At 32.9% G+C, this 25,340-nt stretch overlaps 1 protein-coding gene across 2 annotated transcripts in view; it reads left to right on the top strand.

Moving 5' to 3' along the window:
- Positions 1-25,340, top strand: part of FSTL5 (follistatin like 5) — an 807,547-nt gene that overhangs the window by 403,621 nt on the left and 378,586 nt on the right. For both annotated transcript variants that reach the window (XM_024246010.2, XM_054554669.1), the window contains one exon: positions 14,458-14,654. In XM_024246010.2, the coding sequence (XP_024101778.1) occupies positions 14,458-14,654 (197 nt within the window). The remainder of the gene's footprint in view (positions 1-14,457; positions 14,655-25,340) is intronic.

Here is a 25,340-nt window from a genome sequence, read left to right as displayed (position 1 = left end):
TTGTCTAGCAATTTTTTTCTTTAATAACTGTTTTAAAGCAGGATGTTCACAATATTTTCATTACTTTTTAAATGTTATTAGCTGACCTCTTTACATTAGTTATGCAACACTATGGTACAGTAATATATATGGCAGTATAAAATATTAGATGCATCCTCATGAAAAATCCCCTCATTAGAATTCATAATAAAAAGCTTTCTTCCTAGTATGAAAATGATGAAGGAGAGTTACTGTAACACTGTATACACTGTGCAAAGGCACCTGGTCAAGGCAGCACATAAGTGGGGCTGCAATCCAGGCTGCCCAGCACTTGTCAAGCTAGACACCCTAGGGTAGGTTTGTATTCACTGGAGGATAGCAATGCTTTCTTCTTTCCTCAGAGGCTGTACTTGCTCTCATAGCTTTGTACCCATGTTGTGTGGACTCAGGTGGACAGCTTTCTTAATTCACAGTAAGATGCTGTAAAGACTTAACTACCATGTTAGAAGTGCATAGCAATTTGAAAAAGATATTTCGAATCTAAACAATCAAAACATTGTGTCTTCAGTAAATAACAGAAGCCACATCCTGAAATTTTTGTTTACTCTATGGCCTTGTAAAAATTCCTACTTATTATTTTCTCCATCATAACACAAAGTGACAGTATTTTCTTCTTGAGAGGATGTTGCAATAATAAAAATAATAACATCCTATTTAATGTAAACTGGTAGTATAAATATGCATGTTTAGAAAGGTGAAAATTAATTCAGTTACTGAGCTGTACTTTTTTGAAGCTTATTTTGTGTAGCAATAAAGAATGGAAAAATTAAAACAAAAATATGCTTTATATGCTTTCTATCTGGATTATCTTTTCATTTTACATACTTTGCTGAACTTATTGAAAGTATATTCAGATTGACCTCTGTGAATTCCCTTCTGTACATTTACTTATATATCATATAATAAGAGCAGTTTGACTCTCTATTAGGCCTTCGTTCTTTTCTTAAACAAAAGAATGATATATTTAGAGTGGTAAAGAATAATTTTTAAGGTAAAATCATGACTATCATGTGGATACAAATGAACACATGTTAAATATTAAATTAGCTCATTATTTATAAAGCAACGAGGCAGATGTTATAATCAGCTCAAAGAAGGCAAAGAGCCACAAATGTATATGGAAAAAATAATTGTGGTAATGAACTTCCAAATAGATATGAACCTGGCTTTTTCACGGAGTGAGGGAGAGAAAAGTCAATTGAATTTCTTCCCATCAGAATTCGTTCGCACATCTATAGACAATAATTTTTATATTTCTATCTGTTATTTGAAATTTATAGGGTAATAAAATACCTCAAAGGCGACAAAAGGCTAGAATGGAAAAGCCCAGAAAGCCATGCTATAATGAATTTTTTTTTATTGGCAACACCTAGTCTTCCCTTTGCTTGCTCCAAACTTATTTACCGAATACTAAGAATCAGTATATGATCTAGACAAGGTTCAACTAACACAAAATGACAATCATAAGCTACCATATTTTATTTTAATTATAGAGCCTAAGAAAAAAAAGTAATTTAAGAAAATAAAATATTACTAAACTATGTATTTTTGTATTAGTGTATAGATACAAATATATAAAAAATAGGTATATGAGTATTAATCTTTCATCTTCAAAGAGAAGATATTTTTGTTTCCACTGCTCATAAACAGGTAACTAAATCAGTAAATGAAATAAAAACAATTCTGGTGTATATGTGAAGGGAAAATCTTAGTTTTTCTGTTTCCTCAGAAACTTTTGAAATCCAGGCATTGTTTTGTTTTTGTTTTTATTTTTGTTTCTTTTAGAGACAGTGTCTTGAACTGTCACTCAGGCTGGAGTGCAGTAGCACAATCGTGGCTCACTGTAACCTCAAAATTCTGGGCTCAAGCAATCCTCCCACCTCAGCCTCTTGAGTAGCTAAGACTACAGGTACACATCACCACATTCAGCTAATTTTTTAAAATTTTATTTTTGGAGAGACAGGGGCGGGGTCTCACATTATTGCCCGGGTTGGTCTTGAACTCTTGGTCTCAAGAGATCTTCCTGCCTCTACCTCTCAAAGTGTTGGGTTTATAGGCATGAGCAGTGATGCCCTGCACGGGTGTTGTTTCAAAGTATTTTTACTAAATAATTCTTCAATGCACCTGTGAAACTGAATTACTAACAAAGGCTTTGTCACAGAAGACAAAATACTGCATGTTTCCACTTACGTTATCCTTTAAAAGTTGAGCTCATAGAGGTAGAGAATAGAATAGTGGAACAGCTGTCAGAGGCTGGGGAGCATTAGGCTTGGAAGGGAGGGAGATGGGAAGATTGGTTAAAGGGTATAAGTTACAGATAGAAGGAATAAGTTCTGGTGTTCTATTGCACAATAAGGTAACCATAGTCAGCAATAATGTAAGTATAGTTCAAAATAGCAAGAAGAGAGGATTTTGAATGTTCACATCATAAAGAAATGACATGTTTTTAAAGTGATGGATATACTAATTACCCTAATTTGATCATTACACAATGTATATATGTGTTGAAACATACCCATAAAGATGTACAATTATTACATGTCAATTAAAAACCAATAAAACTTTAAAAAGAGGCTCTGCAATTCATTTTCATCTGACAACATACATGAAAAGGGCAAATACTTAAGTAATTATCCTCTGCTGTTTATGCACAAGGTGAAAATTAGAAATTTTACATCTCCCTACTGACATTAGAAATTTCACACATTTTAAATGAATTTTTTTCTTAAATATATTCATAAGTTGTATGCTTTTCAGTTGCAACAAAAGTGACTTGAGAAAAGGCAAATTAATGAAAAAGCAACTATTCATAGTACAAGTTATCTTGAACCCTATCTTTGTTAACGTAGCTTATAAACTATTTCTGAACGTGTCAATACCATATCAAAGGAATATATCTCTACATGAACTGTCGCTACTATTATTAACATAACCACAGATTTTGTTCTATGTATGTATGCACACACAGACACTCAAACACATATCCTTGCATATGGTAAAAATCAAAATGTCAGCTAGATTTTACAGAAAACATTTTTTATTTCAAAGAAGAGCAACATCTCTTTTTCATCATATTTTTCCATCTAATTTGCAATAGTTATATGATACTTTCCCTTATCAAGAAGTAGACTTTAGCATCTAAAGCTGAATGACTAAACCATCTTCATTTCTTCTTTCACCAAATTAATCAATGTTTTAGCAGCCTCTTTTTAAGTAGTCTGTGGAATATTACACGTTATAAAATGTGCATGGTCATAATTCAACCGTAATGACCTTCACTTCACACTTTAGAAATGTTCTCTTTTATCAATCTCATTTACAATCATGGCTTCAACTGTCAAGCACTCACCAGTAACTCACAAATCCAATTCATCAAGCACTTCCTTTCCTCTAAACTACAGAGCTTCAAAGCTACCAAATTATATTTTCTGTTCTCTTATCAAGGCCTCTACCAGGATATTCCACAGTTACCTTAAACATCTCATTTATAAATTAATTGGTCATTTTTGTTATATTTATCCACTGAAGATATATTGAATATCAACATTAGAAACTGAATTTCTATTGATGGCATCACAGTCACTTAAAGTAGAAAATGTCAAGTATCAATTTACTCTATCTCCTGTTATTCACCTCTACCTTTTCTACTTCCTTAATATCTTTGGTCAAGGTCATAATAAGCTATTGTTAAAACATGATGCATATTCATAAGAAAGTGCACAATTAAACATTTATTTGTTTATCTTGCAAGTGTGTGAATAAAAAATGTCAAATATGCAATGTGTAATACTGAGAAATTAATGTTGGCATTTATAATCTTCTAGAAAAAAAGTGATGGACATTGGCAGATAGGTTATACATACCAGAGGTTCTTAATACATATTATTTGTATAGGAGGTGTTTGAAATTTCATGGGAAATAGAGGTTACATTATTGGGAAATATTGCAAAGAATCATCATATAGTAGAGAATGGTAGATACATGTCTAGCTGAAGAAATCTTCTCTTGACAATTTAACTATATACCAGAACCAAGTCTTACTTGAGAACACTGAGTAATCCTCTTTTCTGGAGGGACACAAATTCATAGAATTACTTGTATTTATTTGGTCGGTTTGGGGACAATTAGGAAGAATTAAGGCTAGCATCCAGGCTATGACTGATTGAAATAAGAACTCTCATAGAACTCTTAACAGAACAATGTCTCTCAAAGGTTGACTGTGCTTAAAAGAAGTAATCACAGTTAACAAATAGTTGAGATAACCTAAGGGACGTGGCTTTCTGCAGGTTACATCTATTACTCATTTATATGTTATTATTGAGTTGGTATAAGGTCTAATAAGGCAACTTTGCCCACTTACATATAAGATATTTCTTCCCAGTGTAACATGCTATGAATTGTTATATATATTAACCCACTACAACGATTGAGCCTACATAAAACATCTAACATAAAATAATGACAATGCTATGAATGTTGATATTATGTTTAATATGATATGCTAGTATTTTAATATTTACAATTATATAGAATAAATTAGATGTATTTTGGAAATAATTGTTTTGGTGTTAAATCTGATAGAATAAAGACAAGCTCAGAGGTCAATACTCATTCATAAATGTATTATCTCTTGTTTGGTCAAAGAGAATGAATGTATAAGGAATATAGATGTATAAACTGTAGAAGAAATCCTGTATTTCATTACCACTTTTGCATTTTTCTTGGGATAAATGAGACAAAGCGTGACTGAGATATTGAGGCAAGGCATATGTAAACTCTTGACGATACATTCATTGACAAGAAAAAAAACATATAATTATGTTTATAAACAGGGACTTTTAACACCAAACTGGCCAAAAGTCCCAGAGCTTGGGAATACACTTTAGAAAAAAATTAACCTGAACCTCAATCTTTAACTATATGTAAGGTCAGCATTAAACTTCATGCTTAAGGAAGAGTACTATATTCCTATAAAAGTACATTTCTGGGTTTAGTCCAAACCAAGGCATTATGCCTTATGGCTGCTTGATATACATTTCTCATATAGCTGCATTGCAGTTTTTCTCTATGACTGTCGTTTCTCAAACTTGCCTTGTAATTGTATCATCATTTGATTTACAGCTTTCGAAGCTATAACTTATATTGTTAGATGAATATAAAACCATGAGATTTTGACAGTCTTGAGTCATCCCTTTCATTATTATTTAGTTGCTGTAATAATTTTTGGAGAAATTAAAAAAACTTATCAACCAAAAGTTCTTTCTGTTCCAGTGTAGACGATAGAGGAAATATGATTTATTATTGAATATGCATATCAGATTACATGTAGGCAGGCTGTCCTCCTGAGACTGAATCCTGGATAGAATTTCACGTAAATTTGCAGAAAAAGCAACAGTAAAGCTGTACTTTCACACAAGACAAATGGACGCATCTTGTAGCTTCTGTACCTCATGAGAAACTTTTGAATTTATTTTTGAGATATGTGCTTACCATTCTATGGTGAAAAGGTCCTCAGATCTTCACATAAAGTCGAATGTTGAGTCTATTTTTGGGTCTATTGTGTTTTCAAAGATATGCTATGGCAAATGACATTTACTTCTTAGTGTCATTATAAAGATTAAATGAGTTAAAATCTGTAAAACACCTACAACCATGCCAGCAATATGATTACTGTGTAAGTATTGGGTTAAAAATTTGTTATATGCCTATGATTTCATAGATGTGGATAGCATATCTTCTTCTTTATTTTTTTTTTTCTTTTTTAGAAATGGAGTCTTGCTCTGTTGCCTAGGCTGGAGTGCAGTGGTGCGATCTCGGCTCACTGCAAGCTCCGCCTCCCGTGTTCATGCCATTCTCCTGCCTCAGCTTCCTGAGTAGCTGGTACTACAGGTGCCCGCCACCATGCCCAGCTAATTTTTTGTATTTTTAGTAGAGACGGGGTTTCACCGTGTTAGCCAGGATGGTCTCAATCTTTCTGACCTCGTGATCCGCCCTCCTCGGCCTCCCAAAGTGCTGGGATTACAGACGTGAGCCATCGCTCCGGGCCGGTGGATAGCATATCTTCTATAACATGAATAGAAATAATAACTTTCTCATTGGCAGTCACATATTTGAATGATGTGACAAATTAGTGGAGAAGATATTCAGTGTTAAAGAGCACTAAGATACTTGTTCTTAATAGAATCGCATGCATCTTTTGACCATATTTGATGCAGTCATAGATATACTTTTTTGTAATCTGGTTATTTTTTTAAGAAGGTCAAATTTATAAAAAAAAAATATGTATTTCATATGTTTTTACTCCCAAAAGTCATATACATTCACAGAATTACAGATCAAAATTAACAATGTCTATAAAGCACAGGCTGCTACAATCAAAACTGTTAAGGCCTATGTAGCATAATATATAAGACATAATTAGCAAGGCATGGTGGCTCACACCTGTGATCTAAGCACTTTGGGAGGCCGAGTGGGGCGGATCACTCGAGGCCAGGAGTTCGAGACCAGCCTGGCCAACATGGCAAAACCCCGTCTATACTAAAAAGACAAAAATTAGCCTGGCATGGTGGCACGTGCCTGTAATCCCAGCTGCCTAAGAGGCTGAGGCAGGGGAATAGCTGGAATCTGGGAGATGGAGGCTGCAGTGAGCCGAGATCATGCCACTGCACTGTGGCCTGGGCAACAGAGTGAGACATCATTTCAAAAAATAATAATAATAATAATTAGCCAGGCATGGTGGTACACACCTGTAATCCCAGCTACTCAGGAGGCTGAGGCATGAGAGTCCCTTGAACCCAAGGGGCAGAGGTTGCAGTGAGCCAAGATCATGCCACTATGCCACTGCCCTCCAGCCTGGGTGACAACAGTGAGAATCTGTCAAGAAAGAGAAAGAAGGAAAGAAAGAAAGAAGAAAGAAGGAAAGAAAGAAAGAAAGAAAAGAAAGAAAGAGAAAGAAAGAGAAAGAAAGAAAGAAGGAAGGAAGGAAGGAAAGAGAGAAAGAGGAAAGAAAGAAGAGAAAGAAAAGCAAGGAAAGCAAGGAAAGAAAAGAAAGAAAAGAAAAGAAAGAAAGCAGACATAATGCACTGAAAGAAAGAAAGAAGACATAATGCACTTAAATTTTACCAGCAATTGTAGTATTGTGAGAAGACAGAAGGCCTTGCATGTCATGTGCAAATCATTTATAGATAGATTACCCAGAAAAAAATAATTAATTAGGGAAATCACTTAATTTACAAACTGCTTAAGAGCATTAGCTCTCATATATTCTATAAAAGGCATGTCTTTTCATATGAAGTGTATTATATTTTCCTGAGTTTTACTCGAAGGATAATGATTTAAAAGACTATTAAATTCACTAAACATTAAAATAATGCATTTGACCAGTTATGATAGCTAATATGTTAAATTGTATTTTTGGGGGGTAAAATAAATTTGCATTTTGTATTTAGGTTGCTACACATTCTAGATCATCAATTTCACCATTGTATCGTGCTTTGTTTTATTTTGTTGTGTTTTCTGCTAATGTTCTCTGCATCTTCATGATTTGCTTTTGTGTTTGTGACAGTGGTGGGAGGGGATGAAGAAAGGAAGTAATAGCTAAGCTGCACATATGATCCAAGTGTGTTGTATTTGATGAATATAATTGCAACCCTCAGAAATATTTTAATTAACATTCTCTCAGGGTTAAAAGAGCAAAGTTACCTGGATACTAGAACATCTTTATTGAAATTCTAATACATATTCACATTTGCTGAACTAGAATGTCAAACTATTTTTTTACTACTGCTTAGATAGATTGGGAGACAGTTGCCAATTACAATGTGGCATATAATTGTCAAGTTATATCCTAAATAGCAAAGTGTTTGGGGAATGAATTTTTAACTCACAATACTTCCCTTTTATTTCCAGTAAGATTAATTCCCAAAATTAATCAGTAAGCATGTCAATCAGCTTAATCATGTTTTCACTCACTTTTAACTATTCAACAATGCTTAGGGCAATAATAAATTAAGCCAATTCAAATTTTCTGTGTGTAGAAAGCGAGGGTAGGATAAAGGAACTAAGGTCTTCTAAAATATAATCACTTATGAACTAAAATAATCCCCTCTAAAACAGAAGGAACTACCACTACACACTTATTAGACTGATGAAAACCCAAAACACTGACAACACCAAATCCTGGCAAGGATAGGAGCAATAGGAAGTTTCACCCATTGCTTGCTGGAATACAAAATGGTACGGCCACTTTGGGAGAGACTTTGACAGCTTCTTACAAAACTAAATATATTCTTACCATATCATGCAGCAATCATGCTTTTTGATGTTTATTCAAATGAGTTGAAAACTTAAATCGATACACAGAAAATTTCACACAGATGTTTATAGCAGCTTTATCCACAATTGCCAAAACTTAGAAGCAGCCAAGTTGCCCTTCAACAGGTGAATGGATAAACTGTGGTACATCCATAAAATGGAATATTATTCATTTCTAAAAAGAAGTTAGCTATCAAGTCATGAAAAGACATGCTGGAAACATACATTCATATTACTAAGTGAAAGAAGCCAATTTTTAAAAAAATCTACATACTGTATGATTCCAACTATATGACATTCTAGAAAAGATAAAACTATGGAAAGCATAAAAAAAATCAGTGGTTGCCAAGGGTTACAGGAGAAGGAGTCATGAATAGATGGAGCACAGAGGATTTTTAGGGCAGTAAAACTATTCTGTAAATGATAGTATAATGGTAGATAAATGTCATTATCCAATTGTCAGAACCCATAGAATGTACAACATCAAGAACTTTAATGTACCTTAAGTAGCATAAGTTGAACTATGGATCTGGGGTGATAATGATATTCAATATTTGTTCATCGATTGTAACTATGATGTGAGATGTTGACAGCTGGGGAAGATCTGCGTGTGTTGGGGGAAAAGGGTATATGGGAACTCTATAATTTCTGCTCAATTTTCTGTAAGCCTAAAACACTAAAAACCAAAGTCTTTTAAAAAATGCCCCTGTATTTACGATAATCATGGCTCTTTAAACGTATTATGTTCTAATGTGGTGTGTGTAAGTGTATTTCTACTAGTGAATCTCTAGAACTAGACTAGTACCTGAAACATAGTAAGCTTACATTATTATATATAACTGTAGTACACTTAAGTAAATTTCAGAAAACTCAATACAATTGACACTTTTAATCTTTTTGCAATTTAGGTAGATATTACAGTTTAGGTTTAAAGTTTTTTTTTTTTAAATTATGTTCAGGCTACCTTTAACCAAGATAATTTTGGTTCCTTCGTATACATAGTTTCACTACTTATAATTAATATAAATATGATAGCTTTCCACATTGAATTTGATTCATACATGCATATTAAATACATCAACTGAAGTTTTGACATCTTTTTTATGCTTTAAATACAAAATATGTATCTAAAATATTTGTGTTTTATTAGCAATTATTGAATAGTTTGAGGAAAAAGTTTCTACATACATTATAATATACAAATAGAATTTATTCTAAATAAAAAAAATTTATTCTTTGAGTTTCTAAGATTTCAGCTTATATTGGAATCAAACTAATCAAATTCTATCAATAAATGTCAAAAAGATAAAACATGGTTTCCTTTTATGCTTTTGATTGAATCTTTTGTGTTGAAGGGAATTGGTACTTTTTACTGGAGGATAGGAGGAAAGGATAAAAGTGTAATTTCAAAGAGATAAGAACAAATTGCAGCCTTTACAAAAACATATTATACTAAGCATAATTGATATGATCTATAATTTTTAGCACTCAAAACTGATGGTTGTACTCTCAGATGTGTAAGGTGTCATTGTCCTCAGTTCTGTGTGACTTGGAGAGGCACTGCCAGCTATACAGGTGCAGACATTTGGATGTCAGTGACTCTGCATCCTTGCAGGCCCCACAAGGCGAGATGGATTTTCCCTGCCCTTAGAATGACTCTGAGTCAAAAGTCAGCACAGCCCTAGTGACACTGCATCCATGGGAAGGAAGATGATGTACAGATACCAATAAATAAGGATTTTTTTCATGTTCACTAGTATATTCTTTGTGTCTAGAACAGGAACAACAGAGGAGATTTTGCACTGGTCTCCCAGAGCATGAAGTGAATCCAGGAAATCATTTCTTTTCTTTAGCTATGCCAATCTCACGCTGCCTATCAATTAACTTGAGAAAATGATTCTATCAAAGTAACCATATAAACAAACAAAAACTTATTTCCTTCCTGCTTGGTGCTATTTTTGGACTTGGGGAGGGGGCACAATTTCTAAATGTCTCTTCTTCTGTATTAACCATGCTAGTTGTTTTTCTTTCCTATCAATAATCATTAAAATATTTCCACATTAGAAATATTAAATACGTATTACCCTATACAACCAATTGCAATGTAAAATTTGCACCATTTAGTCACTAGCATTTTTCTTTAAAGTTACTAATTACCTCCAGTTGAAGGACTCCAATGGACATGTTTTGTTTACCTTACTTTTACTCTCAAATGTTTTACATTTCATCATACTCTGTTTCTTGAAAAGTTCTCTCCCTTTGGCTTTCTATTCAATACATTCTAATAGTTTACCTGTTACCTCTTAGATACTACATTTGTGTGTGTATGCGTGTGTGTGTGTTCTTTCTCCTTCTGTAATATAAACAGTGATATTGCCTAGGGTTTGTTTATATATATATAGATATATATATATATATATATCTATATATATATCTCACTTTACAAATAATCCTTGGACAAATTTCAGAATTCATGAAATATTTAATTTTAACTATTAAATAAAATAGTTAAAAAGAAAAACTCAGTTCTGAAAATGAGAGCAATAAAGTTAGTGGATAAAAAGGAGATATGACACGTATCTAAAAATAATTCTGCCCTTCCTAGCTCTATAACCTTGAACAAGTTATTTCACATCTCTTTGCCTTAGTTCCTCATCTGCAAAATGGTAGTAATCATATTGATTTTCTTTTTGGGTTGTTGGGAAGATTCAATATGTATAAAATGGCTTAATATGTGTAAAGTTTCTGACACATGGGAAGCCTTCTTTACATGTTATCTATTATTAATAACAGATACACCTATTTATAACTGAAAATTATACGACAGAAATTTTTTAAACTAATAAATTCACAAAAATTTATATAATTGCATACATATTGTACATATTTATAGAATGTGAATGCCTTCACTGCAATGTTTTTATGGTTATTTTATTTGGATTTCCAGCAACTACCCCAATTTCCGGACTGGAGAAGAAATTTACAACAATTTGGGGAATGAAAGCATTAATGAGAGTGTTATGATGATCATACTGATTAGATTAGATCAAAATTAGAGTGGGGCAACCCAAACTCTATCCCTCTCCCCAGTTTTAAATATTAGTTAAAGCTTTTCAGTGTTTAACTCCTATTTCCCATCCATCTCTCGCCAACATTCAGATCTCCCCATTGCCATTGGTCTAAGGTCAGCCCCCAGTTCCATATGGCATCCACTGGCAGTTGATAGAAATGAAGGCAATACAGACCCAGGGTCATGTACAGAAATACAAGGAAAGGCTATTGGAATGGCGTATAACCCTTTTCAGTATTTTTTTCATCACACATTTCTCTCCTTCCTGATTCACACCTGTGCACACAGATAAACACACATTCGTTATTTGAAGGCTCGCTTTGTGCTGCTTTCCCCGATACCAAAATTGCTAGCAATGGCTATGGATTTGATTACTTCTCTCGTTTGTCAATGAGTTTCTTGCTGTTATGAAAACATATTCTTATTATTATTCTTCAGTGAGAACAGAATGATACAAAATTGACTTAATCTGCAGCACAAAGTTTACATTTTGTTGTGAAAAAGAACTTGTTGACAGGATTGCTAAAAACCAAAGTGCTGAACAACAATAGTAATTTCAGTGTCTTTGAAAAATAAAGACAGTCTATCATCTCTTTGGAAGAGATTGTTTTCCATTTTGTCTCGAAAGAGAATGAGATTCAAATATTGTTTTGCAGCCCCATGCTTCTCAGACACATATTTAAATATCTTGACATTTTCTTTTAAAATTGTACATGCTCTTAAGCCTAATTATCAAAATTGATCATAATTATAAAGTTAGGATTTTTTCCTAAAAATATGTTATAAAAAATCTCAACTAATATAAAGCCTATTATATAATTTTCAAATTATTTATGCACTGCATTATTGTATAATATATTTCATATTGCATTTTCTGTAAGCAGTATACATGCCATTTCAATATGCCATTTATAAAGACCTCATCATGAGACCATTGTAAGTAAAATTATTTGCCTTCACATAAAAGAATTATGTGAAAATATTAGAGAATTTTTTCTTGTGTGTGTGTATGTGTGTGTGTGATACAGAGTCTCACTCTGTCATTCAGGCTGCAGTGCAGTGGTGCAATCTTGGCTCACTGCAACCTCCGCCTCCGGGGTTCCAGTGATTCTCCTGCCTCAACCTCCTGAGTAGCTGGGTTTACAGGCATGTGCCATCGTGCCCGGCCAATTTTTTTATTTTTAGTAGAGACGTGGTTTCACCACGTTGGCCAGGCTGGCCTCGAAATCCTGACCTCAGGTGACTGCCCCGCCTCAGCCTTCCAAAGTGCTGGGATTACAGACATGAGCCACTGCGCCTGGCTGTTATTTACTTTTGAAAGACAGTAATCCAAGAAATTATTTTCACTAACTATGATGTTCCCAGTATTGTGCTGTTATTACATGGCAGGTACTAATTATCTATAACACAGTCTTGCTTCAGTAACCTTATGATTTAGCTGTGGAGAGGCAAACTTAATGCTTAAAAATAAAAAATGCAAATATATATCACATTATATACCAGGGGCCCTAAAAAAGAGATGAATGAATATCAGAACAGTAAGAAAACACTATTAGAAGAATACTAATATGATCTTAGTGTTATTAAGAAGTCAGAATTAAGAAAATAAATTTATTTTTAGTTTTTTGAGATGCTTCATACTGTTCTTCATAGTGTTTGTACTAATTTACATTCCCACCAGCAGTGTACAGGCAATCCCACTGCTGGATATATATACCCAAAAGATAGGAAATCAGAATATCAAAGAGATATCTGCACTCTTATGTTTATCACAGCACTAGTCACAATAGTCAAGATACGAAATCAATCTAAGTGTTCATCAGCCAATAAATGGATAAGGAAAATATGGTGTATATATATGTATATATATATATACACACACACAATGAAATATTATTCAGTCATAAAAATGAATGAAATTCTGATATTTTCAACAACGTGCTGGAACTGGTGGATATTATGTTAAGTGAAATAAACCAGGCATAGAAAGACAAATATCACATGTTCTCACCCATATGTGGAAGCTGAAAAAAATAATTGAAGTCATGGTTATAGAGTAAAGTGATGGTTACCAGAGGTTGGGAAAGATAGTGGCGGTGGTGATGGCAGGAGAATAAAGATGGGTTGTTTAGTTGGTTGGGTACAAAATACAGTTAGAAGGAATAAGATCTAAGTTTGGTAAGAAAACAGGGGAACTGTAGTTAACAATAATTTATTATATATTTCAAAATAATTAAAAACTGGGTTTGGAAAGACCCTAACCTAAAGAAATCATAAATGTTTGAGGTGATCCATATCCCAATTACCCTGATTTTAATCATTGCACATTGTATGCCTGTCTCAAAATACCACATGTAACCCATAAATATGTACAGCCATTATGTACATATTTATGTACATAATGTATTTGTAACATTATTTATTTGCAACAACTAAATTTTTTTAAGATAATAATATAAATGTAAATATATATGTGTGAATGTCATCAATGCAAATCCAAATATCTAAAACACATTTCAGATTTAAAATGTGGTATCATCTTTTGGAATCTCATATATATATATACATACATATATATATATGTATATATATTTCAATACAAAATCCAGCACAATCTAATCCTTTGCCTTCAGCAATTGATTTCACCTTCTGGTACCTCATTTTCTGCACCTATAAAACTATCAATACAGAAATATAGAGTAAGGATAAAAACTAAGACAATAAATTTGAACGTTGAAATAAATTTCCAGCTGGAGCTATCATGTTTTTCTATGTCCGTCACAGCATCTATGCCTTCCTCATAAATAAACTACATAGAAATATGTTATCAGATTTGATAGAGATAAAAGTTTTCTATCCTACCATGGAAATAGCCCATTTCATTTTTCTTGTACAAGTTGTAAATCGTGCAACACTAGAAAAGTAAAAATTATGTACACAGTATGTTATTCATAAAATAGCTTCTAAACCTTAATTAAATAAACTATTTCTTTTCAATAATATTGCTTTGAAAATAACTGGTTCTTTTGTTACAGGAGATAAGTGCAAGACTACTGAATACAGCAAGATGAAAAATATGCTATTAGATTTACAAAATCAAAAATATATTATGCAAGAAAATGAAAATCCTAATGGCGACGACATATCTCGGAAGAAGCTATTGGTGGATCAAATGTTTAAATATTTTGATGCAGACAGTAATGGACTTGTAGATATTAATGAACTAACTCAGGTATGATTAGTGACTATATTAACAAACTTACTGAAATATAGCATGCACAATATATTTACTTTTTCTAAATTTACTCTATAATGAAAACATGTATATTTGATCCATATTATTGAAAAGTATATGAATAACAACATGTTTGTAGCAAATTTGACTACATCATCAGCAATATTAATTTCAAGTAACATTTATATGGTGTTTGACAGTTTAAAAAGAGATATCTACTTCTGATAGATATCTATATCTTAAATACCTAAAGGAATTACAGGTTCTTTATCTTGTAGAATTTATAATATCTTTCCTAATATATGCTGGAGATCATGTAATGTTTAACTTTCTATAAGTCAATAAAAGCTGATTTATCCAATATTCAAGGGCATTACCGAACAACTGAGCACATTTATAACAAAGTGTATATAAATGATTTAAGATACTGTTGAATCACTGATGTATTCCAATATTTCTTCAATAATTAAGGACCAATTACAGCATATTCAATTTGTTTTAGTAGTAGAAATATAAAATAAGAGACACGGGATTTCTTCAAAACTATACACTGATTTTAGAGAATAATGAAGAGAAGAAGCCCAATTAGGCAACAGAAAAATGATGACAGCACTGATGGATTTTGCTGACTTCTTGATGATCCATATAACATATCTTCAGGTGGATTTTGCTCCTACCCTTAACAGTGAATATAGGTTTGGGGTGAGGGGAGTAGACTATTTTTATAATATCATGCTATTCATTTTTTTCTGGTTAATTTTATGGCTTATTTCAAAAATCTGGCATTGTAGATTATTGGTCTTATTAAACAAGTATTTCTAAGCTTTGCAATAGTGTAACTTAATTTAAAAACTTTATCTCAAAGTAACATTGTGAGCAAATTGATTATAGGTATCATCATTCAAACTAATTAAAATTCACATCATTTTTATTGTCTTTTCTAATGCAGTCTCACATTTATTTTGTAGTTACCAAATCCTAGGCATTGGAATTTAAGGAATTCAGAGTCAAATTGGAAGATATTTTAACTAGGATATCTATGCTGTCATACACCTCATGATTTATTTCTTAAGAATAAAATTTATACTTTATAGTAATAAGAATAATTAGTTAATTAAATTAAAATACATTTCTAATTTAAACACTTTTATCTATGTGTGCCTAACATATATATTGTTATTTTTTTCACTTTTTATGCTTTTAATTTTTATCAATTGTTCTGTTGTTTTTGTTGTTATTTTAGTTTTTATTAACATATCTGCACCACTATAGCCACCGATTGGATTTTAAAAAAGACATCAGATCAAGTCGATCTGGTCTGGATTTGGACATCTAAATCCAAAGGAAAGATGGCTAGTCACTGGAGAATGGCAGTGAACAGCACTTTACTCATACATGTTTCAAGCTTCTGCCATGTTCAAGTTTGTATTAGTTTCCTAGGGCTCCCATAAGAAAATACCATAAACTGTGTGGCTAAAACAACATAAATTTATTCTCTCAATCCTGGAAGTTGGAAGTTCAGAATTGTGGTGTTGACAGGGCCATGCTTCCTCTGAACTTGGAAGTGGGGGTGAGAGAAGGGTCCTTTCTTGCTTCTTTCAGCTTCAGGTGGCCCTAAGCCTTTCCTTGCATTTGTGCTGTTGTAGGGAAATCACACCAATGTGCTTCTATAGTCACATGTTGTCCTCCCTGTGTGTTTATCTTTACCTAATCTTGCCTCTTTTTATAAGAACATCAGTATCATTGGATTAAGGGTTCACCCTAATCCATTAGGACCTCATCTTAAATTATCTAGTTACATCCGCAATGATTCAATTTCCAAATAAGATCAAATTCTGAGGTACTGGGGCTAAGGACTTTAAAACCCCTTTGGGAGACACAATTAAACTACAAAGCTTGGTTTTGTTTCCTCAGCTATCTCTAATTTGACTTGCATTATGTCTGAAAAGTGTCCTTTCAATTCATGTGAAAGTTACGCTGTTGTGAGAACAGAAAATGTCTCCATCATCTCATTTATGTTTTCACCAACCAAGAAGTACATGAAAGCAACAGTCTGGGAAGGTTACATTTACTGACATCCTTCTGCAGACATCCCATTCACCTACAGAGGGCCATCCTGATTGACTTCTAAGTTTTGGCAATTATGAGTAAGGTTTTTGTAAATGTCCATATGCAGATTTTTGTGTAGAGATAAGCTTTTAACTCCTTGGGATAAATACCAAGGACCATGACTATTTAGTCATATGGTAAGAGTATGTTTAGTTTGGGAGGAAACCGCCAAAATGTCTTCTGACATGGAAATACCACTTTGCATTCCCACCAGCAGTGAATGAGGGAGTTCCTGTTACTCCACATCCTCATCAGCATTGATGTTGTCAGTGTTCTGGATATCGGCCATTCTATTAGATGTGTAATGATATCTCACTGTTGTTTTAATTCTCATTTACCTGATGAGATGACGTGGAACATCTTTTCATATGCTTATTTTCCATCTATATATCTTCTTTGATGAGGTATCTGTTAAGGTCATTGACTTATTTATTAATTGGGTTATTATTATTATTATACTTTAAAAGTTCTCTGTATATTCCAGATATAGTCCTTTCTTAGACGTGCCTTTACAAATATTTTCTCCCAGTCTGTAACTTGTCTTCTTGTTCATTTGATATTATCTTTTATGGAGCAGAAGTTTATTAAAATTTCAATGAAGTCCAGCTTATCAATTATTTCTTTTATAGACCATGCCCTTGCTATTTTATCTAAGAAGTCATTGCCACACACAAAGTAATCTAGGTTTTCTCTTACATTATATTCTAGAAGTTTTATAGTTTTGCATTTTGAAATTAGGTCCATGATGCATTTTAAATTATTTTTTGTGAAGGATTCAAGGTGTATGTCTATATTTATTTATTTTTACATATGAATATCCAATTGTTCCAGCACCTTTTGTCAAAATAATTGTCTTTGCTTTATTTTATTGCCTTTGTGCCTTTGTCAAAGATCAGTTGACTGAGTTTATGTGGTTCTATTTCTAGGTTTCCTATTTTGTCCTGTTCATCTGTTTGTTTATTATTTCACCAATAGGACAGGGTCTTGATTACTGTAGCCTTATATTAAGTCTTAAAGTCACGGAGTGTTCATCCATCAACTATGTTTTTCTTTAATATTTTATTGGCCATTCTGTGTCTTTTGTGCCTCCATATAAACTTTATAATCAGTTTGTTGAGATCCACAAAATAACTTGCTGGGATTTTAATTGAGGTTGCATTGAATCTGTAGATAAAGTTGTGAAGAACTGACATCATGACAATATTTAGCCTACCTATCCATGAACATGGAATTTCTCTCCAATTGTTTAGTTCTTCTATTGTATCCATCACAGTTTTGTGGTTTTCCTCATGTAGATTATATACATGTGTTATTAGGTGTATTCCTATCACATTTTGGAGGGTACTAATGTTAATGGTATTGTGATTTTAATTTCACATTCCACTTGTTCATTTATGGTACACAGAAAAGCAATTAACTTTGTATATTAACATTTATACTGCAAACATGCTATAATTGCCTATTAGTTCCGGAAGGATTTTTGTCAATTAATTTATATGTTCTACATAGACAATCATATTATTTGTGAGCAAAGCAATTTCAGTTCTTCCTTGATAATCTGTCTTCCTTTTCTTTTCTTGCTTTATCTCATGACATTAGCCAAGACTTCAGTACAATGTTGAAGAGGAGTGGTTAGAGGGGTTACCCTTGTTATATTCCTGATTTTTGTAAAAAGTTTCAAGTTTCTCACTATTAATTATGATGCTAGCTAAAGGTTTCTTGTAGATATACATATTCTTTATCAGATTGAGGAAATTCCCTTCTACTCCTAGTTTACTGAGAGTTTTTGTCATGAATGGTTGTTGAATTTTGTCAAGTGTTTATTCAGCATTCATTGATATGATCATGGGATTTTTCTACTTTAGGCTGTTGGTGTGATGGGTACACTAATTGATTTTTTAAATGCTGAAACAACCTTGCAACTCAGGAGAAATCCAACTTGCTCATGGTGTAAAATTATTTTTATACATTGTTAGATTCAATTTGCTAATATTTAGTGAAAATTTTTGCATCTATGTTGATGAGAGATGTTGGTCTGAAGTTTACTGCTCTTGTAATCTTTTTGTCTGTTTTTTAAATTAGTGTAATGGTGGCTTTGTAGAATAAGTTAGGAAGTATTCCCTCTGCTTGTATCTTCTGAAAGAGATTGTAGAAAATTGATACAAAGTATCTCATAAATGTTTGATAAAATTCACCTATAATCCCATCTGTGCCAGGTGCTTTCAGTTTTGGAAAGTTACTAACTAGTGATTCAATTTCTTTAAGAGACATAAATCTATTCTGATTGTCTGTTTCTTCTTATATGAGTTTTGGAAAAATGTGTCTTTCAATAAGTTGATCCATTTTATCCAGAATATTAAATTTGTGGCATAAAGATACTCATGGTATTTTTTTTATTTTTCTTTCAAGGTTCATAGGACTTTTAGTGATATTCTTCTGCACCCATCCCACACCACACAAATCACTTATTCTTATAACAATATATAATAGAAATGTCAGTATCTCATCCATCAGTAAGAATTATGGAAAGAGCGTAAGGCTTTAATAGACACCCTGTGAAACACATAAAAACTTTTCGGATATTTATAGCAAAAATATCTTTTGACTGGTGTGTTTTTATGTTGCAGGTGCTTTAAAAAAACCTTGTGTTTGATATTATAAACATTAATACATTTTATTTATAAACTTGGAAACATATGATATCATAATTTAATATTGCATTTTTTATTTCAATAGGTTTTGTGGGACCAGATGGTGTTTGGTTACATGAGTATGTTATTTAGTGGTGATTTTTGAGATTTTTGTGCACCCATCAAGCAAGTAGTGTACAGTGAACCCTATGTGTGGTTTTTTATATCTCAACACCCCCCACCCTTACCCCTGAGTCTCCAAAGTCTATTGTATCATTTGTATGCCTTTGCATCCTCATAACCTAGCTCCCCACTTATGAGTGAGAACACATAATGTTTGGTTTTCCATTTGTGAGGAGTTACTTCAGTTAGAATAATGGCCTCCAATTCCATCTAGGTCTCTATGAATACCATTATTTTATTCCTTTTTATGGCTGAGTAATATATATCACAACTTATATATGTATGTAATACATATGTGTGTGTGTATATATGTGTGTGTGTATATATATATATATATATCACAATTTCTTTTTTTTTTTCTTTTTTTTTTTTTTTTGAGACAGAGTCTCACTCTGTCGCCCAGGCTGGAGTGCAGTGGCACAATCTCGGCTCACTGAAAGCTCTGCCTCCCGGGTTCACACCATTCTCCTGCCTCAGCCTCCCAAGTAGCTGGGACTACAGGCACCTGCCACCACACCTGGCTAATTTTTTTGTATTTTTAGTAGAGACGGGGTTTCACCATGTTAGCCAGGATGGTCTCAATCTCCTGACCTCGTGATCTGCCTGTCTCGGCCTCCCAAAGTGCTGGGATTCCATGCGTGAGCCACCACACCAGGCCATATCACAATTTCGTTATCCACTCATTGATTGATGAACATTTGGGCTGATTCCATGGTTTTGCAATTGACAATTGTGCTACTATAAACATATGAGTGCAAGTATATTTTTCATATAATGACTTGTTTTCTTCTTGGTAGATACCCAGTAGTGAGATTGCTAGATCAAATGGTAGTTCTATTTTTAGTCCTTTAAGGAATCTCCACACCGTTTTCCATAGTGGTTGTACTAGTTTACATTTCCCACCAGCAGTGTACAAGTATTCCCTTTCACCACATCCACATCAACATTTTTTTTAATGTTTAGATTATGGCCATTTTTGCAGGAGTAAGGTGCTATCACATGGTGGTTTTGATTTGCATTTCCCTGACCATTAGTGATGCTGAGCATTTTTTCATGTTTGTTGGCCATTTGTATATCTTCTTTTGAGAATTGTCTATTAATGTCCTTAGCCCACTTTTTGATAAAATTTTTTGTTTTTATCTTGCTGATTTGTTTGAGTTCCTTGCAGATTCTGGATATTAGTCATTTGTCAGATATATAGATTGCAAAGATTTTCTCCCACTCTGTGGGTTGTCTGTTTACTCTGCTGATTGTTTCTTTTGCTGTACAGAGGCTTTTTAGTTTAATTAAGTCTCATCTATTTATCTTTGTTTTTGTTGCATTTGCTTTTGGGTTCTTGGTCATGAAGTCTTTGCCTAAGCCAATGTCTAGAAGGGTTTTTCTGATGTTATTGCATAGAATTTTTATGGTTTCAGGACTTAGATTTATGTCCTTGATCCATCTCGAGTTGATTTCTGTATTGGTGAGAGATGAGGATACAGTTTCATTCTTCTCCATGTGGCTTGCCAATTATCCCAGCACCATCTGTTGAATAGAGTGTCCTTCCCTCACTTTATGTTTTTGTTTGCTTTGTCAAAGATCATTGGCTGTAAGTATTTGGCTTTATTTCTCAGTTCTCTATTCTGTTTCATTGGTCTTTGTGCCTATTTTTATATCAGTACCATGCTGTTTTGGTGACTACAGCCTTATAGTATAGTATGAAATCAGATAGTGTGATGCCTCCAGATTTGTTCTTTTTGCTTAGCCTTGCTTTGGCTATGCAGGCTCTTTTTTGGTTCCATATGAATTTTTGGATTGTTTTTTTCCAGTTCTGTGAAGAATGATGGAGGTATTTTAATGGGAATTGCATTGGATTTATAGATTGCTTTTGGAAGTATGGTCATTTTCACAAAATTGATTTTACCTATCCATGAGCATGAGATGTGTTTCCATTTGCTTTTGTCTTCTATGATGTTTTTCAGTAGTGATTTGTAGTTTCCCTTGTAGAGGTCTTTCACCTCCTTGGTTAGGTATATTCCTAAGTATTTTATTTTTTGCAGCTATTGTAAAAGGCATTGAGTTCTTGATTTGTTCTCAGCTTCGTTTCTGGTGGTATATAGCAGAGCTACTGATTTGTGTACATTAATTTTGTATCCTGAAACTTTGCCGAATTCATTTATCAGTTCTAGGAGCTTTTTGGATGAGTCGTTAAGAGTTTTGTATGCATACAGTCATATTATCAGCAAACAGCGACAGTTTGACTTCCTTTTTATCATTTTGCATGCCCTTTAATATTGAATTTTAAAATAATTTAAATTAGAATAAAAAGAGAAAGGATCTTAACAGTGTCTGTTAATAATTTACAAACTATTCCTAGCAAAGAATGTAATATATAACTCTAAGTTACAGCCAGTCATAAGTAAAAGTTAAAGAATATAATTTGTCCCTGGGTTTTATAAATGCGGCAGGAAAGCTGGCTGCACACATTCTATAGTTAGTCCACATAATGAAGATATATTCTTGAGTTTCTCGTCAAGATTTTCAAGTAAATTAGAACCTAGAGGCCTGTCTATTTGAGAAAAAAAAAGACATAAAAAATCAGTAGATAAAGGAGGTAGGCTCTTTAGAATCTCAGCTAGCAGGTTGTCATAGCAAAAAGGTCTGCTAAAATGAACTGACCACTTATAGAAATAGATCTCATTCAATCCACCTCTTCATCATTCTAACTTAACAGAATTGTCCATAATTGCACAGTTAGTCTTACAGTCTGAGACCTATTTTTGTGTTTGGAGAATATCTAACATAAAATGCAAATGTATATCAAAGTGAAATTTTAAACTCGCAAAGTGGTAGGATCACAGGCGTGAGCCACAGTGCCCAGCTGAAATTTTAAACTTTTACAAGAACTGTGTTTTATGAAGTTGACAATATTGATTTTAAAACACTTAGTATCAATCAAACATGTGGAAGAGTTAAAACAAGTTATAACTGAAGAAGAGACATCAACAAAGATTAAGATGTAATATACATTTCATTTTCAAGACCAAAAGATAATGTTTCAAGTAGCAAAGGAGTAGTGGCCCTAAACTGATGAAATCCTAGGATATTTTTTAAAAGTTATCTTTTTGATGATCATAGAATAGTGGTTAAGAACTTTCATTATAAAGTCTGAGTTCAAATCACATCTCTACTACTTTCCAAGAAGGATGACTATTTATTTAAAGCTTCTGTGTGTTAGTTTCTCTGTATATAAACTGGCAATGATTATAGTACCCAGTACATAAATTTCATGTGACACTATTATTATTTAGAACATGAAAGCTTATGGAAACATTGCTAGCACATAGAAAGCATGATGTATTTGTTAGTTATACTTACACTTTCTATCATTTGTGAACATGTAGTAGGTTATAATAAAGGGAAGACATATTCTTGAAATAGTGGATGAGTGGCTGATAAATATTTTGTAATGCTTACAGTTGGATAGTGTGTAAGAACAAAACAAATACTGTAAGCAGCCATTATAACCCAGAAATCTATGTGCACAACTTTATGCTAGTAAAAACTTTAACATTGATTTTTATATAAAATAATTGTCCTGCCATAGAAGAGGAATAATTTTTCTTATTTCAAGAAATTAGAAAAATAAACGATAGCACGATATTTGTTTTGTTCATCTCATTTAAGGAGCTTTTCTATCTGTCTCATATAACTAGCATGAGTGTTCCTAATCCTAAGAATTCTCTCCTAGAAACAACTAAACATTGACATTCTGCGACCACTGTAATATTGGGCCGTATCTCCCCAGATAATGTAGTGTCTATGCCTTTATAGATAAAATGTTAAATTGAACTGAACTTAAAATAAATATTATATATATTGTGTTTTAAGATGCTAATAAATATTACATTACAATATGTCTACATATATTAAAGTATTATATACTTACATTTATGCAGTTTTTTCTTGCCCATAAAAGTAAGTTTTAAAAATAATGAAAACATTGTCTTGAACAAGAGCACATACATATGTGATGAAAGAAACAATACATTTTCATTAATTATGTTTTACAATTTAAACACTTAAACATCTATAAGTCCTCAGATATGCATGACTATAATCAAGATTCTGTCGCTTCTTTTTATTAATTTTCAATTTTTGTGGGTACATAGTAAGTATATATACATAAGGGTTACATGAGACACTTTGATATAGGGATGCAATATACAGTAATCACATCATGGAAAATGGGATATCCATCACCTCAAGCATCTATCCTTTTTGCTATAGACAATTCAATTAAACTCTTCTAGTTGTGGAAAATGTACAATATTAGCATTGTCTATAGTCACTCTGTTGTGCTATAAAATACTAGATCTTATTCATTACCCATTGACCATATTCATTACCCATTGACCATATCCACTTCCCACCAACCTACACCCACTATCCTTCCCAACCTCTGGTAATCATCATTCTATGCTCTATCGCTGTAAGTTCAATTGTTTCCATTTGTAGCTCCCACAAATAAGTAAGAATATATGAAGTTTGTCTTTCTGTGCCTGGCTTATTTCATGTAACATAATGATCTCCAGTTCCATCCATGTTGTTGCAAATGACAGGATTTCATTCTTTTTTATGGCTGAATACTACTCCATCATGTATACAGGCCACATTTTCTTTATCCATACATCTGTTGATAAACACTTATGTTGCTTCCAAATCTTGGCTATTGTGAATAGTTTTTTTGGTGGAGTCTTTAGTTTTTTTTTTCAAATATAAGATTATATCACCTGCAAACAACAGTAATTGACTTCTTTCTTTCCAAATTTTATTTCTTTCTCTTTTCTGATTGCTCTAGCTAGGACTTCTAGAACTATTTTGAAAAGCAGTGTTGAAAGTGAGCATCCTTGTCGTGTTCTAGATCTTAGAGGAAAGGCTTTCAGTTTTTCTCCATTCAGTATGATGCTAGCTGTGGGTTTGTTGTATATTTCTTCTATCACCGTTTTTTTTAAGCTTTTTATCATGAAGGGTGTTGAATATTATCAAATGCCTTTTCAGTATCAAATTGACATGATTATATGCTTTTTGCTCTTCTTTCTGTTGATATGATGTATCACATTGATTTATTTGAGTAAGTTGAACCATTTTTGCATCACTGGGATAAATCCCACTTGATCATGATGAATGATCTTTTGAAGCTATTGTTGAATTCAGTGTGCCAGTATTTTGCTGAGGATTTTTGCATCAATGTTTATCAGGAATATTGGCCTATAGTTTTCCTTTTTTGAAATACCTTTTTCTGGTTTTGGAATCAGGGTTATACTGGTCTCATGGAATGAGTTTGAAAGTTTTCCTTCCTCCTCTAATTTTCAGAATAGTTTGAGTAAGATTAGTATTAGTTCTTTAAATGTTTAGTAAAATCCAGCAGAGAAGCTTGGGTCCCAGTCTTATTTTTGCTGGAGGAATTTTTATTACAGCTTCAATCTCATTACTTGTTATTAGCCTGTTCAGATATTGGATTTCTTCCTGGTTCAATATTGGTAGGTTATATGTGTCTAGAAAGTTATCCATTTCTTCTAGGTTTTCTAATTTATTGGCATATAGTTGCTCATAGGGGCATCTAATGATCCTTTGAATTTCTGTAGTATCAGTTTTAATGTCTAGTTTTTCATCTCTGATTTTATTTATTTTGGTTTTCTTTCCTTTTACCTTAATCTGGCTAAAGGTTTGTCAATTTTATTTATCTTTTTAAAAGACCAACTTTTCATTTTGCTTATCT

The sequence above is a fragment of the Pongo abelii genome, chromosome 3 (assembly GCF_028885655.2).
Source record: "Pongo abelii isolate AG06213 chromosome 3, NHGRI_mPonAbe1-v2.0_pri, whole genome shotgun sequence".
NCBI lineage: Eukaryota > Metazoa > Chordata > Mammalia > Primates > Hominidae > Pongo > Pongo abelii.
This window is presented reverse-complemented; position numbering and strand designations above follow the sequence as displayed.